This window comes from Conger conger, chromosome 12 (assembly GCF_963514075.1).
Source record: "Conger conger chromosome 12, fConCon1.1, whole genome shotgun sequence".
NCBI lineage: Eukaryota > Metazoa > Chordata > Actinopteri > Anguilliformes > Congridae > Conger > Conger conger.
The window spans coordinates 46627545-46645044 of NC_083771.1; the positions used below are offsets into that span (position 1 = coordinate 46627545).

Sequence of the window (17500 nt, forward strand, 5' to 3'; positions counted from 1 at the left end):
TATAAGAACAACTTTTACAGGACAGCAGAAAACAAAACTTTGATATAGGCAGTACACAGCTTCAAAAGAGCATATGAATATTGCATTGGCCTATATTCCTTCTTTCAGTGTAAAAATATATCTGAAAACTTTAACATTTGATTGGAAAAAGTAACTTCTGGCTTTTTGGCACCAATATAAAATCCCATTGTCTGCACTTGACCTGTCTTACAAAAAAAAGAGTTTTGTAAACAGGTTTTGCAATGTGACAACCAAAACTAAAATTAGTGTGAAATAAAACTTTTCTGATACATCTCATTGGCCTGACCATAGTTTGACCAAATGAAAAATCACTTTAATTTTTCACTAAAATATTGATGTTCCCTGCCCATTCAATATAATATATGATTTTTGGAAGCACATTTAAGCAAAACCTTTTTTTTATTCCATCCAGGGTTTCCAGTTTCGGATTTGTCTGGTTGTGGACCGGAATGTCTGGCTTTCAAAGTAATTGTACAGGTCTGGTTTGCAGTCCTGACCAGACAATATAAATGTGTGTTCTGAATAATATTTGATTAAAATTTGGCCACTTAGAGTACGGGTACCTAGAGCTGAGTCAGGCCTTTTGTTGTATTGTCAGTGGTTCCTCAAAAACCTTAAAGGAGGTAAATCATCTGATTTCTCTACTGCAACGTCGTCCTGACATTTCGGCATAAGACCAGTGGACCAAGGAAAACTGTCAAAGATCATCCACATCAATGTGAAAAATGTGAAAACAAGTGTGATGTGTTTCCATAAAGATGGAGAGAGGGACACGGTGCAGTCGGCTGAGAGGGAAACCGAAAGCCTCTCTGGAATACGTGACGAGAAAAAAACAAAAAAATCTAAATGTTTGCCATGTAATAACTACTTTATCACCTAAGTATCATGTACTGTAAAGCATACAAAGAGATACTACAGAACAGAACTGAACTATAGTACAATACTGAACTACAGTATAGTAAAATGTAGAACTATAAAACAGAACTGAAATACAGTGCAATATGGAACTATAATACAGAATTGAAATATAGTACAACACAGAACCACAGTACACACAGTTTGATATAAAAGTGGCGGAAAGGTGTTTTGATTTAAATAAGTAGACGCTGAGTCACTTATGAATTCTAATAATAATAGGATAATAAGCACAGCACTGTGCGTGTTTTATAAGGACATGTATAAGGCATTTATAAGGACATGTATAAGGCATTTATAAGGACATTTATAAGGCATTTATAAGGACATTTATAAGGCATTTATAAGGACACATTACAGCGTTATGCACCCTGCTAGCTTCACGCATCACACCTCAGTCAGAGAAGTAGAAGTAAGAGAAATCCCTGGGGATTTTAGACTGCGCGGTGCTGCCAAGCACATTGTGACAAATCTTTTATAAAATGGCTTATATAAATATCTTTTTATATACAGTGCCGTGCAGAAGTCTGAGGCACCCTAGACTCTATTATATGTATGTTTTTTTTTGTGTGTGTGTGTTAGTTTAAAAGAACACATTTGAGATTTCCAAATATTCATTTTCCAAATTTGAGAGACATTTTTGTATTTAATTTTTTAAAAAGTAACATATTACTGCAAGCAATTGACTACTTTTTACATAAAATCAAATGATCAAGGCTGTCTGAGATCAGAAGCAAGGAGCCAACCAAAGTCTGCAGAAGAACTGTGGCAAGTTCTCCAACATGCTTGGAACAACCTCCCTGCGGATTACAGAACTGCAGGACAGCGTTGGCTCCGAAAAGTGATGCAGTTTTAACACTGAACGGTGGTCACAAAAGATATTTATTTGATTCAGTTTTTAACCATTCTGTCAAATTACTAAAATGTACTGTAAAATGTATAGTAAGTTTATTTAGGACCTTTCAATTAAATTATATTTGAAAGAATCTTATCTGTACAGAACGTTATACAGGTGCCTAAGACTTTTTCACAGTACTATATATATATATATATATATATATATATATATATATATATATATCTATATTTATATATTTCAAGCTGATCTTCATTCACCTGACTCTGTTTCAACATAAGCTCTCATACTTGTAGCTACACCAGCTTCAGCTGCTAGCTTCAGCAAACCTGGTGAATTGTCATTAAGCCGCCGCGCGCAACACTCCCGTGTGGCTTCCCTGTCGGAATGCCGGTAATGACTTGCGTGTGAAAGGTGAGAGGCGGCCTCCGCGGTGCGTGATACACCTGTGCGCGGTTAGGAGTCCCCTCACACTCTCACTCTCCAGGTGAGCTCCTTAGAGAGCCAGGCGCCCAGACACCGCCCTGGGGGACGCGATAAGAGACGGCCAGGAGAACGCTCATCAAAGTTTCTCCCGCTGTGGAGTCTGGACGGCGAGCGCGTTAGCGCTGCTGGGCACTCCCGCAGAATGTTCTTCAACATTTGGGAAACATTTCTCTTGATTAGTTTCGCAGGTAATTGGCATTAGGGTCCAAACGCAGGGCAGCTACGCCGGGTTTTGGGGGGCGCACGGTGCTAACACTGGTCTGCGGCGTACTGACGTCAGGGAGACGCGATCACGGGGGAGATGTTGCAGTTGGAGATGGGCGTCAGCAGAGCTGCTGCTAGCACGGGAAGAAGCGTTTGTGTTTTGCCTGTTGCTGTGCTCCTGATCCAAAGCTAAAGGAGCTCGCCATAGCAAAAGCAGGGAGCAGGAAGGTTGTACCCAGCAGAAAAAAACAGCTCAAGCTAGGTTTTGAAACAGCTGGTAGCTGATTGACCAGTTCAGACCAGCTCCATACTCAACATGGTTTGACCAGCTCAAGCTAGGTTTTGAAACAGCTGGTAGCTGATTGACCAGTTCAGACCAGCTCCATACTCAACATGGTTTGACCAGCTCAAGCTAGGTTTTGAAACGGCTGGTAGCTGGTAATTTCAAGCTGGTCATTGCTGGATTTCACACCAGGGTAATATTTAATGTGTGCAGACTACCTGAACTAACACCTCCAGCGTGTAGCCTAGCGGCTAACTTACATGACTGGGACCTGAAAGGTTAGTGACCCGGTATACCCACAATAAGATCAGTGCAGCTGTTGGGCCCTTGAGCAAGGCCCCTTTATCCACATTGCTCCGCGGGGGGGGGGACTGTCCCCTGCTTAGTCTAATCAACTGGAAGTCGAATAGAAGTGTCAGCTATATAATAAATTACTAACTGACAAATTGAATAATCACAGCACAGAGGCTCTCTAAACTAAACAATTCCTTTAATTCTCAAGCTTCAAAGGATTAGACATGCTTGCCAAACTTTCTCAGAGTTGTACAACATAATGCAGCATTTCCTGGCGTTAAACAAAATGTTGCAGGAATGAGTCGTGACTCACATAAACTTCCTAAAATTGTTGTTCTCCCTCCGGGAACTACAGCAAGTACTGCTTTACACCTGTGCTAGTCTCCAAAGAATGGTACGCCACAATCACCCAATTTAGTGTGATGGCATATGCAGAGGACTTGTGAGAGACCTCATTAGTTTACAAGCTCCTTGGATACGGCAGGTGTTCAGACTGCAAAAATTAACAAGTATGAAAAAAAAGTATTTTTGGAGTTGTCAAAAAAGGTCTCTGGGGTAACGGCTGAAACAGTCCGGCCACCCAGACCCATATGGGATCCAGCGGAGAGACGTGTACGGATTTACATACGTCCTGTTCTACCATCTCCTCATCAGGTTAACTTTCATTTCCAGCGTTTCTGCGCTCGAATACAAGCTCCTCATTACTGTTACGGCGTCAAATTTTAATGACACCACACAGTGTGTGATCGGCGTGTAAAAGCCCCCACCAACTGTTATGCACTAATTTCTCAGGTGTCTCCCAGTGTAAAAAAACGTACATGAAGCGGGGGGGGGTTTGGCGGTGACCCGTCTGCCCCAGTGCATGCTGGGATGGCGCAGCCGCACCTGGTACTTGGCGAGCAGCCTGTTCCTCCACAGGGCGTGGGGAACGTCGTGCACGGACAGCCGCAGGTTGTGGCTGCTGTCCTTGAAGCTCAGCGTCTTCGGTTCATCCAGCAGCTTCCCCCCCATCTGCTTCTCCATCTGCAGGACCTCCTGCAACGCAACACAACACAACACCGTCAGTCACAAAACACAACACAACACAACACCATCAGTCACAAAACACAACACAACACCGTCAGTCACAAAACACAACACAACACAACACCGTCAGTCACAAAACACAACACAACACAACACCGTCAGTCACAAAACAACACAACACAACACCGTCAGTCACAAAACACAACACAACACAACACCGTTAGTCACAAAACAACACAACACAACACCGTCAGTCACAAAACACAACACAACACAACACTGTCAGTCACAAAACACAACACAACACAACACCGTCAGTCCCAAAACACATCACAACACACCACAACACAACACCGTCAGTCACAAAACACAACACAACACTATCAGTCTCAAAACACATCACAACACAACACAACACCGTCAGTCACAAAACACAACACAACACAACACCGTCAGTCACAAAACACATCACAACACAACACAACACCGTCAGTCACAAAACACAACACAACATAACACCGTCAGTCACAAAACACAACACAACACAACACCGTCAGTCACAAAACACAACACAACATAACACCGTCAGTCACAAAACACAACACAACACAACACCGTCAGTCACAAAACACAACACAACACAACACCGTCAGTCACAAAACACAACACAACATCGTCAGTCACAAAACACAACACAACACAACACAACACAACACCGTTAGTCACAAAACAACACAACACAACACCGTCAGTCACAAAACACAACACAACACCGTCAGTCCCAAAACACATCACAACACACCACAACACAACACCGTCAGTCACAAAACACAACACAACACTGTCAGTCCCAAAACACATCACAACACAACACAACACCGTCAGTCACAAAACACAACACAACACAACACCGTCAGTCACAAAACACATCACAACACAACACAACACAACACCGTCAGTCACAAAACACAACACAACACCGTCAGTCACAAAACACAACACAACACAACACTGTCAGGACCTCCTGCACCAGCATACAACACAACACCGTCAGTCACAAAACACAACACAACAAAACACTGTCAGGACCTCCTGCACCAGCATACAACACAACACCGTCAGTCACAAAACACAACACAACATCGTCAGAGTCACACAACATCATCAGAGCCACATAACATCATCAGAGTCACACAACACAACACTGTCAGAGGCACACAACACAACACCAACAGAGTCACACAACACAACACTGTCAGAGGCACACAACACAACACCAACAGAGTCACACAACACAACACCATCAGAGTCACACAAAACAAAACCATCAGAGAGCTGCAGAGTCACACAACACAACACCGTCAGTACAAACCAAATCAGAGTCACACAGAACACAAAACCATCAGCGCACAGCGAAGACTCGCATCTAACGCAGAACCGTCAGAGCACACAGAACAGAGAGCCAGCGACCGTGTAGGATTCAGGGAGCCACTCTCTCACCCACCACATCCATATTCAGGTCTGGTTCATTACATTAGTTATGTTTTCCTTGGTTATGGGTTTGCACTTTGCACTTGGTTGTACGTCGCTCTGGATAAGAGCGTCTGCCAAATGCCATTAATGTAATGTAATGTTTCTTGCTGTAAAAGTACAATAACGTAAGAATGCATAATGATGAGAATGGACTATATAGCTCACTTGGGTTTATCAATCTAGAGAGTAACTGACAACGCATCAAGGTCTGGCATATTAATGTTGTTATTGTTATTATTAAGAGGTTGTTGTTACAGACAGAGTTACACAGCACGTAAACTTTGAAGGTTTGAATCTTTCATTGCAAGTTGAAATAAAAAAATAGGATGTTTTGAAATACCTGAGAATATACAGTATTGTAATTATCTGGAGAATAATCCTATTTTACTTTCTGGATTTTCATATTTTTACAAACAAGCAATTGCAAAATATACAGCATATCAAATAATATGCAAGCCATGTTTTTGGTTTTGTACAAGGTGAAGGTATGAATAAAAAGAAAGGAGTCTGAAGAACAGATCCAATTCTAAAGCTTCAAGGGACATTAAATCACATTCACGATTTCTGAATGCTTCAAAAAGTCCTTCAAAAGTCCATACATTTGAATACATTTATCTCTCCTTGTTTTCTGGTCCAAGTGAAGGGCTGAAGCCTCCCTTATCTAGTGTACTGTACAGTCGCATCCAGGTCAATTAATTAACCTTTTTGGTAAGCACAGTGCCAAGGCAAGATGGGAAAACCCCCCCCCCCCCCCCAAAAAAAACTGACCTCATCTGTCATTGCCACATTCTCTACCGCAAACTGAAGGACATACAAGCTGTGAAGTGTTGTCATGGTAACCCGAGCGTGACGGACAGCGGTCGGTCGGACCTGGGTCTTGCCCAGAGGTCGGCTTTCCAGCGATCATGTTTTGCCAACTGATATAGAGTGGGGCCCCCCCCCGGTGATGTATCTGAGCTCAAGCAGTCGTGTCTGACCGCAAATTAAAAATATTTTCTGCTCATACTTTATAGTAATGTTCAATCTATGCTACATATTTTTTAAACCTTTTTTTTTTTTTTCCAGAATTTTTTCCGAGGTCCGATTTTCTTTCCCCAAGCGCACAGACAAAGATACAGACGCATTTATTTCCCCAAAAAAGCCTCAACATAAAATTTATGAAGAATTTCTTGTGTCTTCTCTGAATTATAAATCTGTTCGCTGCTGGTACTTCAAATTGCGTTCAGGAAAGAAAGAGTCGTTACTCGAAGGGTGTAAGGGTGTAAGACAAGTTCAGCTCTTTATTCGTGGTTCTAGGTAGTGTGTACGTTCTCCTGAGCTTTCTCCAGTCTTACACACTCCCTATTGGGAATGACACAGTTTATATCAGTATCTGAACAAATGGAAACTAGCTGAAAGGAATTGCTTCATCCTCTGTGACAAAACACTATCATGATCATTTCTATTGACAGGTTTCCTGGTTAGGCCAAAGACAAATGGTTATGGGCACCTACACCTCAAATCAAGGCATTTCAAAGGAAATGTAAATAGAGTGGGGGAAACAGGGTGACTGTGGGGACATGCATTTGAAGGTGTGGGAATAGGAGCAGAACTTGCATGTAGAACATTTTCAATCAGTTACAGTCAGGTCCATAAATATTGAGACATCGACACAATTCTATGCGTTCCAGACTTCAGGCTGTAATTGACTGCAAAGGATTTGCAACCAAGTATTAAAAAGTGAAAGTTTGATTTATGATTGTTAGTTTGTCCCATTACTTTTGGTCCCTTAAAAAGTGGGAGGCACATATACAAACTCTTGTAATTCCTACACCGTTCACCAGATTTGGATGTAAACACTCTCAAATTAAAGCCGAAAGTCCGCAGCTAGAGCACACCTTGTCCGTTTCATTTCCAAATCCGTTGCGGTGGCGCATATCGCCAAAAAGATGGGAATTGTGTCGACGTCGCAATATTTACGGACCTGACTGTGTATCTTGCAGCTGGATTAAAAAAAACGCAGAAACGTGACGGTGACGGCGACGTCTCTCTGACCTTGAGGGCGTCCTGCGTGTCGTCCAGGCAGTAGACGCGCACGTGGTACTCCGGGGAGGCGCACGCGGCCGGGCCGAAGATGGCGAGCTTCAGTCTCTTGGTGGCGGCGCTGCTGACTGACTGGCCCACCAGGCAGTAGGTCCCCAGCGTCTCCGTCAGGATGTGGCACGCCTCCGCGCCCATCTGGATGTAGCAGGGCGTGGTGAAGTTCTCCGCCCCCACCACCACCACGTCCTGCGGGGGGAGGAACGGGAAGTACACGCTGGGACCACGGACGCGCACGGATCACTAGACAGGACAGGGAGGCCGAGCTGAGCAGGGAAAGGACTTCTTGGCACACTTAGTGTTATTGTTCATATTACAATAATCATGAATATCAGAATAATCTTCATGACGCTAGTATAAAAGTTAATATGTCTGTGTTCCAGGAGACCGGCAGTGCGTGTGTGTGTGTGTGTGTTGGTATTGTTCCTGAAAATCTGCAAGAAAGTGAGTTATTACATTACTGGCATTTGGCAGACGCTCTTATCCAGAGCGACGTACAGTTGATAAGCAGGAGACAATCCTCCCCTGGAGCAATGCAGGGTTAAGGGCCTTGCTCAAGGGCCCAACGGCTGTGCGGATCTTATTGTGGCTACACCGGGATTAAAGCCAGTGACCTAGCGTGTCCCAGTCATTAACCACTACGCTACAGGCCTTAACCCCTACGCTACAGGCCTTAACCACTACACTACAGGCCTTAACCACTACGCTACAGGCCTTAACCACTACGCTACAGGCCTTAACCCCTACGCTACAGGCCTTAACCACTACACTACAGGCCTTAACCACTACACTACAGGCCTTAACCCCTACGCTACAGGCCTTAACCCCTACGCTACAGGCCTTAACCACTACACTACAGGCCTTAACCACTACGCTACAGGCCTTAACCACTACACTACAGGCCTTAACCCCTACGCTACAGGCCTTAACCCCTACGCTACAGGCCTTAACCACTACACTACAGGCCTTAACCACTACGCTACAGGCCTTAACCACTACTCTACAGGCCCCACTACGCTACAGGCCTTAACCACTACACTACAGGCCTTAACCACTACGCTACAGGCCTTAACCACTACGCTACAGGCCTTAACCACTACTCTACAGGCCCCACTACGCTACAGGCCTTAACCACTACACTACAGGCCTTAACCACTACGCTACAGGCCTTAACCCCTACGCTACAGGCCCCACTACGCTACAGGCCTTAACCACTACACTACAGGCCTTAACCACTACTCTACAGGCCTTAACCACTACACTACAGGCCTTAACCACTACTCTACAGGCCCCACTACGCTACAGGCCTTAACCACTACACTACAGGCCTTAACCACTACGCTACAGGCCTTAACCCCTACGCTACAGGCCCCACTACGCTACAGGCCTTAACCACTACACTACAGGCCTTAACCACTACGCTACAGGCCTTAACCCCTACGCTACAGGCCCCACTACGCTACAGGCCTTAACCACTACACTACAGGCCTTAACCACTACGCTACAGGCCTTAACCACTACGCTACAGGCCTTAACCACTACTCTACAGGCCCCACTACGCTACAGGCCTTAACCACTACACTACAGGCCTTAACCACTACGCTACAGGCCTTAACCACCACGCTACAGGCCCCACTAAGCTACAGGCCTTAACCACTACTCTACAGGCCTTAACCACTACACTACAGGCCTTAACCACTACTCTACAGGCCTTAACCACTACGCTACAGGCCTTAACCACTACTCTACAGGCCCCACTACGCTACAGGCCCCACTACGCTACAGGCCCCGCCCCAGTTATATTCCGATTTTGGAAAAATCGGAATATAACCCGGCTCATCAGCCAGCGGGAGAGAAAAGGCAACATTTATGGAGAAAGAGCCTTTCCTGTGAGACGACCATTGAACCCTGGCCCCCACCTCACAGCCGGGGAAAGAAACAACCAGAGAGAGCGGAGAAATGAGGAGTCATCCATCAAGCAGGAATAACGCCGGCACGCTGGGTCTCCACCCTCCCACGGATATTACTCCACGCTACGCCCAGCAGCAGCGAGATATAATCAATCGTTACTTCTTCTTTAAACGGTATTAAGCGATACCCCACCCCCTCCCTTCCCTTCCTGCGATTGGTGCTACGGCATCTGTCAGAATCAGACATAAAAAATGCAAAGGGATGTTACTGCAAATTCCACCATCTTACATACCTCTGTTTCTCTGCACATTCTCTCTCCCCCTCCCTCTCTGTCTCTCTGTCCCTCTCCCTCTCCCCCTCTCTCTCCCTCTCTCCCCCTCTCTCCCTGTCTCTCTCTCTCTCTCTCTCTCCAATTTAACCCTTTCAGTCCCAATAGTGCCATATGGCACACTCAACCTAATACCTTTTCAACCAATCAGAATTACCGCTGTACTATTGTTGTGGGGTCCTATTAAAAGCCTACTAAAATTTCAATAGCGATATAAACCACTAACACTGTACTGTTTTACAGAAAAAATCCCGTGAGCCCTGATCTGCCCTGATGCTCTCGAGTGTTCATATAAATTTAATGAGCAATAAAAATAACAATAAAAACAATAAAAGATATAGACTGTAATATGATATGTGATGAGATTATATCACATTATTATCTGGAAAGCATGGTTTTCCTACAGGGGGTGCTTGAAGGTACTGTAGGGGGTCCCTGGCCAGACCTCACATGCAAGGACCGCACTGTATATAGATTACATTACACTACATTACATTACAGTCATTTAGCAGACGCTCTTATCCAGACAACAAAGTGCAGATCACAGCCAGGGACAAGTGCGCTGAAAAGTACGGTTCCAATTCCTAGAGTGACCACAATTATAATGATATTGTAATTATATGTATTTATATCATAAATATATCAAATATCATAACTATGACTATTATAAATAGAAAAATAGGAATAAACGGGTACGATCATGGATGGATGAATTATGAGAAAATGCTGTCATTCATAATGATTCATAATTCTGAGACATAATACGCAGAGATAATTAGTATAAAACTAGTGGCAGGGCGGAGAAATTCACGTATTTGTTAGACAAACACGGCTTTAATCCAGCGCTGAGTCCGCCACCAGTTCCTAAACTGCACTCTTGGCCACTGGCTCTTAAACCTTTTAATGTCAGGATCCAAATAACATCCAGGATCAAAAACACACAGCAACATAGCTGAGCTGCAAAAATGTATTCAAAACAGTTATTTTTCTGACCATGAGTGGTACTGACATTACGTGACCATCACTAATTTCAAATAAACAGGCCAAAATATTAAATTGCAAGAATGAATGAATATTAATATTTTTATGTAGACAAATACTGGACAAAGAGATACATGTTCAAGCTGATTATAGGATTTACAACAGTAGGACACATTAGACCGCTGAATTACAGTATGTGGGAAGTATGATACATAAATACATACATACATACATACATACATACAGTATAGGAAGATGCAATGATGTAGATGGAAGCTGTATAATCATTACAAATTATAATTATTTCTTCATTTTTGTTTTATATACATTATATTTATTATGGAAAAAAGATAAATAAATAATTTGTTAATCGTCAAAATCGGTTTATACATGAATGCAGTGATTTTTCAATAATTTGTGCCAGTACTAAACCCCCGACAGCCATATTAGGTCCTGACCCCCCTACCGCACCTTCTCTGCATTTTGGAAATCCACAGACTGCAAGGTCATGCTCCTGCCCTTTTCACGGCAAGCGTCCAGTGAACAAAATGCATAATAGGTTCTAATCCCAAAAAGCCACAATAAACTTTATCCACCGAAAAACAGAAAAAAAATATTTTCAGTGAGATAACAAGCTTCCACTTCCACTGTGTTCAAGCTTCGGTAGCTTGGGTTTAGTAATATTTAGTCATCCTGACTCTTGGAAGACAAACCCCAAAGGGTTACCTTTCAGATGATGCCTGCAGTCAAAAGGCTTCAAGAATAGTAACCATTTTATTTTGGGTATGTCATTTTGAAGCTTGTGTTAAGAAAAGGGGGTGACACCGCACTAGCAGTACACTGCCTTATTTTAATAAGATCCAACAACTGATTTCATGCGATTGTGAGGAGTCCCTCCGGAATGGGAGACTTCAAGGCAATTCAAGGATTCAATTCACTGCAATTCATTTCAGTTCAATTCAATTCACATCTAATTCATTTCAGTCGGATTGAATAGTGAAAGGGGAGGCGGGCAGCATGGATGTGAAGAAACAGGAATGAGGTCTCCTGGTTTTTAAGGCACAAGACGTGACACACGAGCCCTGCGATCTGCCAACTGTCGCCAGATAACCTCTCGGGTGGCGGTTCGATTCGAAGGAATTCGACCTCAGAGTCTTCTTTCGCCGGAACTCACACGTTTAAAAATGGCAGTTGCTTCTCGACACTTTCCTGAGTCATTTCTGTGGAGGGAGCGGCGGTCGTCTGGACCGCAGCACAGCGGTGATTGAATTCGTATTCGGCAACAGGACAATCATGGCAGAAATTGCTGATATTAGCCACTCAGCGAGGGGGGAGACGTTGTTTGGTTTGTTGTTGATTGGACGGAAGGAGAATAATTGCTCCTGGGGAAATTTTTATTTGTATTTTTCCACACACAGCATGAAACGATAATAACAGTATTCACCATCGTACAAAAGTTGTCTTTGGAAACATTTCAGAAAATGTGGGGGGAATGCTTTCCTCTCGACTCCGAGGGAACGGGAGAACTGTCAATCCCACGTTCAGCCCTTTTAATAATACATTTACATTTCACTCATCTAGCTGCTCACACGTGTACTCTATGGCAGGAGTGAAACGGCAGCAGTGCTTCAGTTTCATTTTTACACATATAATATCATATTAATAACTACTCAAGCAGCTGTCATTCAAGCGCTTCAATCAAGAAATGTCGCGAAAAAGTCAGATGGTGTAAATGTTGGGTAAATTATTGCGTATTTGAGCCCAGAAACTGGCACGAAAAGGACTCGGTCGCCATGGTCCACCTCCAGGCTAGACTCTGTCCAGGTGCAGCTGGAGTTTGTTTTGTTTGTGGAGAATGAAAATGGCCTTGCTGTCGCCGGGGGTGTGGGTGCTATGGCTGCAAACAGAGGGATGGGGGTCCCTGTGCAGAACACAGAGCACAGTCAATGTGCCTGAGTGAGATAACAGTGCGGCGTACCGCAAGTGCCTGTCCTGGGGCCATTTTCCACTTGGTCCACAGACTGGCCACACCTCTTCTGATAACAGTGATCCTCCTTCTCTAACTAACTTTACTGCTCTGTGTACTGGACCCAGAAAACAAAGTCCTTTTTTTCCCTCTCCCTATTTCTCTCTTTCTCCGTCATTATAAACATGAAGTTGTCTTCCACACCTTTCTCTCTGCGTTTGTGAGCGTCCTATCTGGATAATGTCCTTTTGCATCTCAGATCCATCCATTTACATTTACATTTTAGTAATTTGGCGGAAGCTTCTAATCCAAAGCGCATAGGTTCTTCCACAAGTTAAAGCATCACATCCATAACTAGTAAAATACACATGAAGTGCTGTTCTAAACATATAGTCATCATAAGTGCAATTCCATTTTTTTTTTGGGTTAGACAAGAGGGATATCAGAAAGGGGGGGGGGATCAGGAGGGAGGACTAAGGTACAGTTTTTAGACTGCGTTGAAATAGGGGGAGGGATTCTGCTGTCCTGACAGTGTCCCGACAGCCATCCACAACGTGATGACCAGTGTCTCGGGCAGCGGCCGGCTCTGGCCCAATGGGATCACTCACCTCCCACTGGCCCTGCTCTGATTGGCTCCTGAGCTGGATGTGCCAGTCCTGGGCGTGGGCCGGGGCGTGGGCCTGGGCGCAGTGGTGCATGGTGATGATAACGGGCCGGTTCAGAAGGGCCCCTGGGGGGCCACAGCTCACCACGGGGCTCAGCACCGTCTGAACATCCTCCACCGGCGGTCTGAGGAGGGGGAGAGAGAGAGAGATCAACCCCTCGCAGTCTCACTGAGAGGGCCAGTTTCACAGGCACAGGTTAACCTGAGAGGGCCAACGTTGGCTCAGGTAGTAAGAGCAGTCGTGGGAGGGCGTGTCCTGGGCTGTGTCCAAGTGTCCCTGAGCAAGACGCCTCACCCCCAAATGCTCCTGACGAGCTGGTTTGCGTGTCTCGCACGTCTGCCAATCATCGGTGTGTGAGTGCGTGCACGAATGGGTGAATGAGAAGCATCAATTGTACAGCGCTTTGGATAAAGGTGCTATATAAATGCCAACCATTTACCTTAATGATGATTTGGTATTTAGGTGACATTTTTATCCAAAGGGACTTACAGTTGATTAGACTAAGCAGCGGACAATCCCCACCGGAGTGAAGAGTCCAACAGCTGTGCGGATCTTTTTGTGGCTATACTAGGGCTTGCACCAACAACCTTCCAGAGCCTAGTCACTTAGCCACTAGGCTACAGGCTGCCTAGTTAACCTCAGGCTTGGACTAAATTGAGTATTTTATGGATTGGATTGAGTCTAGGACTGGACTATTAGCTTCAGAATCAAGAGAATGAGCGGCCATTTAATTAATTATTTTTTTCTTTTCTTTTTTTTTCTTTTTTGGCAAAATTCCAAGTCACTGGTCTGGAACTCTATTGCTTTTGATTACCAGTCGTGATCATTATGTCAGCATTAGAGGGCTCAGTTGAGAACACTTTAATCACACATTTCTGATCTTATACTTAAATGAAACTTACAAAACAGGATACCTTCTCAGCATTTTACAGACAATATCAGCCTTTGAAAAATATCTGCCTGTGGGAGTCAGTTTAATCTTTTATTCTGTTGACTAAAATGAAAAATGACATAATTGTGCATTGCGTGACGGTGTTTGAAATCTGAGGGGGGTAAAGATGGAGGAGAGCTATTTTTCCGGCGTAATTTGTTTGTGTCTGCACTCGTGGACTTATTTACAGACTGTCCTGGATGAGGGGGAAAATATATATATATAAATATTGTGTTGTATCTGTATTCTTTCAGTGTGTCTGTATTGTGTCAGTGTGCCGGTTCTGTAGAGTGTAAATGTATGCTGTCTGTACTCTGTCAGTGTGTCTGTAGTGTCAGTGTACAGGGTCCGTAGTGTGTCAGTGCATCTGTACTGTGTCAGCATGCAGGGTCTGTGGTGTGTCAATGTATCGGTAGTGTGTCAGTGTGCAGGGTCTGTAGTGCGTCAGTGAGTCTGTAACGTGTCAGTGTGTATTCTGTCAGTGTGTCTGTAGTGTCAGTGTACAGGGTCCGTAGTGTGTCAGTGCATCTGTAGTGTGTCAGTGTGCAGGGTCCGTAGTGTGTCAGTGTGTCTGTAACATGTCAGTGTGTATTCTGTCAGTGTGTCTGTAGTGTCAGTGTACAGGGTCCGTAGTGTGTCAGTGCATCTGTAGTGTGTCAGCATGCAGGGTCTGTGGTGTGTCAATGTGTCTGTAGTGTGTCAGCATGCAGGGTCTGTGGTGTGTCAATGTGTCTGTAGTGTGTCAGTGTGCAGGGTCTGTAGTGTGTCAGTGTGTCTGTAACGTGTCAGTGTGCAGGGTCCGTAGTGTGTCAGTGTGTCTGTAACGTGTCAGTGTGTATTCTGTCAGTGTGTCTGTAGTGTGACAGCGTGCAGGGTCCGTAGTGTGCACAGTGTGTCTGTAACGTGTCAGTGTACGGTCAGTACCTCATGCTGTCCTTCCTGTGCAGCGTGACGTACATCTCGTACACGCGGCCCTGAGGAACGGCTCCAGCCGGCACCAGCAAGCTCACGCCTGCCAGGGAGAGAGAGAACACCCTGCTGTCATCACCCTGGCAACCGGCACATTTTACAACCCGCCATTTTACATTTTACACCCGACACTGCCATGAACACGCACCGTATTTGTCCCCTGCTTATTACGAGTCCATTTATTTCATGAAAAAAGTTATCAAACACCAATATCACCCATGTGAAAAAGCCACTGCACAACCTTCAGCAGCAATAGTTTGACATCGGTCTCTAACATCGCTGTGGAGGAATTTTATCCCACTCAAATTCAGACAGCAGGTGGGTTTTCCAGCATGACCAGGTTTCAGGTCCCAATAACAGGGAATGGGGAAGTATCCAGGCTGTCACTGTGAATAAGATCTCCATCTTAACTGATCTGCCTGGTAAAATAAAGGTTAAATGAAAATAAATGATGTATTTCAGTAATGTAGTGTTTTCCATGTGAAGCATTCAAGCCCTTCATAATCCAACTGCAATCTACAGCCGTCTACAATTTGCTGTACCACTCTGCTGAAGAAATAGCTCAGGCTAGGATTTAAAATGGCTGGTAGCTGGTTGGCCAGTTCAGACCAGTTCCCAGCTCGACATGGTTTGACCAGCTCAAACTATGTTTTGAAAACGTTTGTAGCAGGTTGACCAGCGACCAGCTCAGACATGCTACTAGCACTAGCCGGTTGACCAGCTCATACCCAGCTAAACCAGTTTATGACCAGCTTGACCAGCTCAATTTTCAAGCTCGATCGTACACCAGGGCAGGCTAACTAGATAAGACTCAAATAATTCTCTGTGGATCTGGCCCCTGATTCTACTTTTTTTCTCAGAGAAGAGCCAAAGTTTTCACACCAAAAGTTGAAAGCTCCTTTCTGATTTCCTGGTCTGCCGCACTCCAACATGCACTTCTGGAGTCCAGTCACGTCGCGTGTCAAACCCAAGCTTTAATGTAGCAGATATAGGCTCCAACTATTTTAAAGTAAATTCCTCTGCTCCTCCGGGGAATCGCAAGTCTGCCGAGGGGACAGGCGGATAAGAGTGGGAATTTTAATAAGTTAATGGGAGATAGATGCTTCCGGAACAGGAGAATGAGAGTAAAATTGAAATAAGCAAACCCCAATCTCCCCCTCGAGGAACCGTCAGGTTCAATGCCGATATCCTTTATTCCTCATCATTACACTCGATGAAAAACGACAAGACTCAAACCGAATGTCGTGTTAGCTTTTTATTTATTTATTGTGACGTCTTCAATTCACGAAGTGGAGTAGAAAAAAATATCCCAAAAACCAAACGCTCAAAACTGAAATGACTGAAAATGATTTTTATGGGCACCGACAGAACAAACTGGCATAAATGCGCAACTGCTGGTTGCCATAGTAACAGTGTCACTCATTCAATGGATGGACACTTTCAATCTGCTCTTCAAGAGAAATTATGGTTTTTGCTAGTTTTACCCAAGTTTATTTTTAAAAAGTAAAAATGTGTGGCAAAACATATCAGTCAATAGCAATTAATCTGAAATCCACTGATGCATCAATGATACAAAAAAACATATATACTTTATATTTATATATGAATACCTCATATTCATATGTATTATTTGCCAAGTTTACTGTTGAATGCAGACAGGAAACATGCCGAATCTTCAGAATCATACGTAGACGTACCTAAACCAGAAGTGCAATATATAATCCCCTGCTATTTTCTTTAGATTCAGAGAAGTCATATCTTTCACACAACCAGAGTGAGGAGAAGAGTATCGAGCAACAGAAATAGCAGCCTAAAATCTCCAAGGCCCTGTTTGACGAGGCAAAGCGGCCCTGTTTGTTAAATTTGTCCCGTCATCAGTAAGTTTGAACGGGGCTGTGATTTAAAGACACAACGGCCACTGTGAGGAATGAAATCCGCGCACTGTATTGGGGGTCTGTGTAAGAAATGGCCCAACCTGCACTGAGAAGATGAAAGGTCTGCTAGCGAGAGACACTGCACGCTAGTGCTGAACTGATCTTTACCTCAGTCAGT

At 44.2% G+C, this 17500-nt stretch overlaps 1 protein-coding gene across 3 annotated transcripts in view; it reads right to left on the reverse strand.

The window, feature by feature from the left end:
* Positions 1-17500, reverse strand: part of LOC133142022 (netrin receptor UNC5C-like) — a 239020-nt gene that overhangs the window by 6739 nt on the left and 214781 nt on the right. For all 3 annotated transcript variants that reach the window (XM_061262940.1, XM_061262939.1, XM_061262938.1), the window contains 4 exons: positions 15404-15491; positions 13492-13672; positions 7653-7886; positions 3945-4094 (listed from right to left, as the gene is read on the reverse strand). In XM_061262940.1, coding sequence (XP_061118924.1) covers positions 3945-4094; positions 7653-7886; positions 13492-13672; positions 15404-15491 — 653 coding nt within the window. The remainder of the gene's footprint in view (positions 1-3944; positions 4095-7652; positions 7887-13491; positions 13673-15403; positions 15492-17500) is intronic.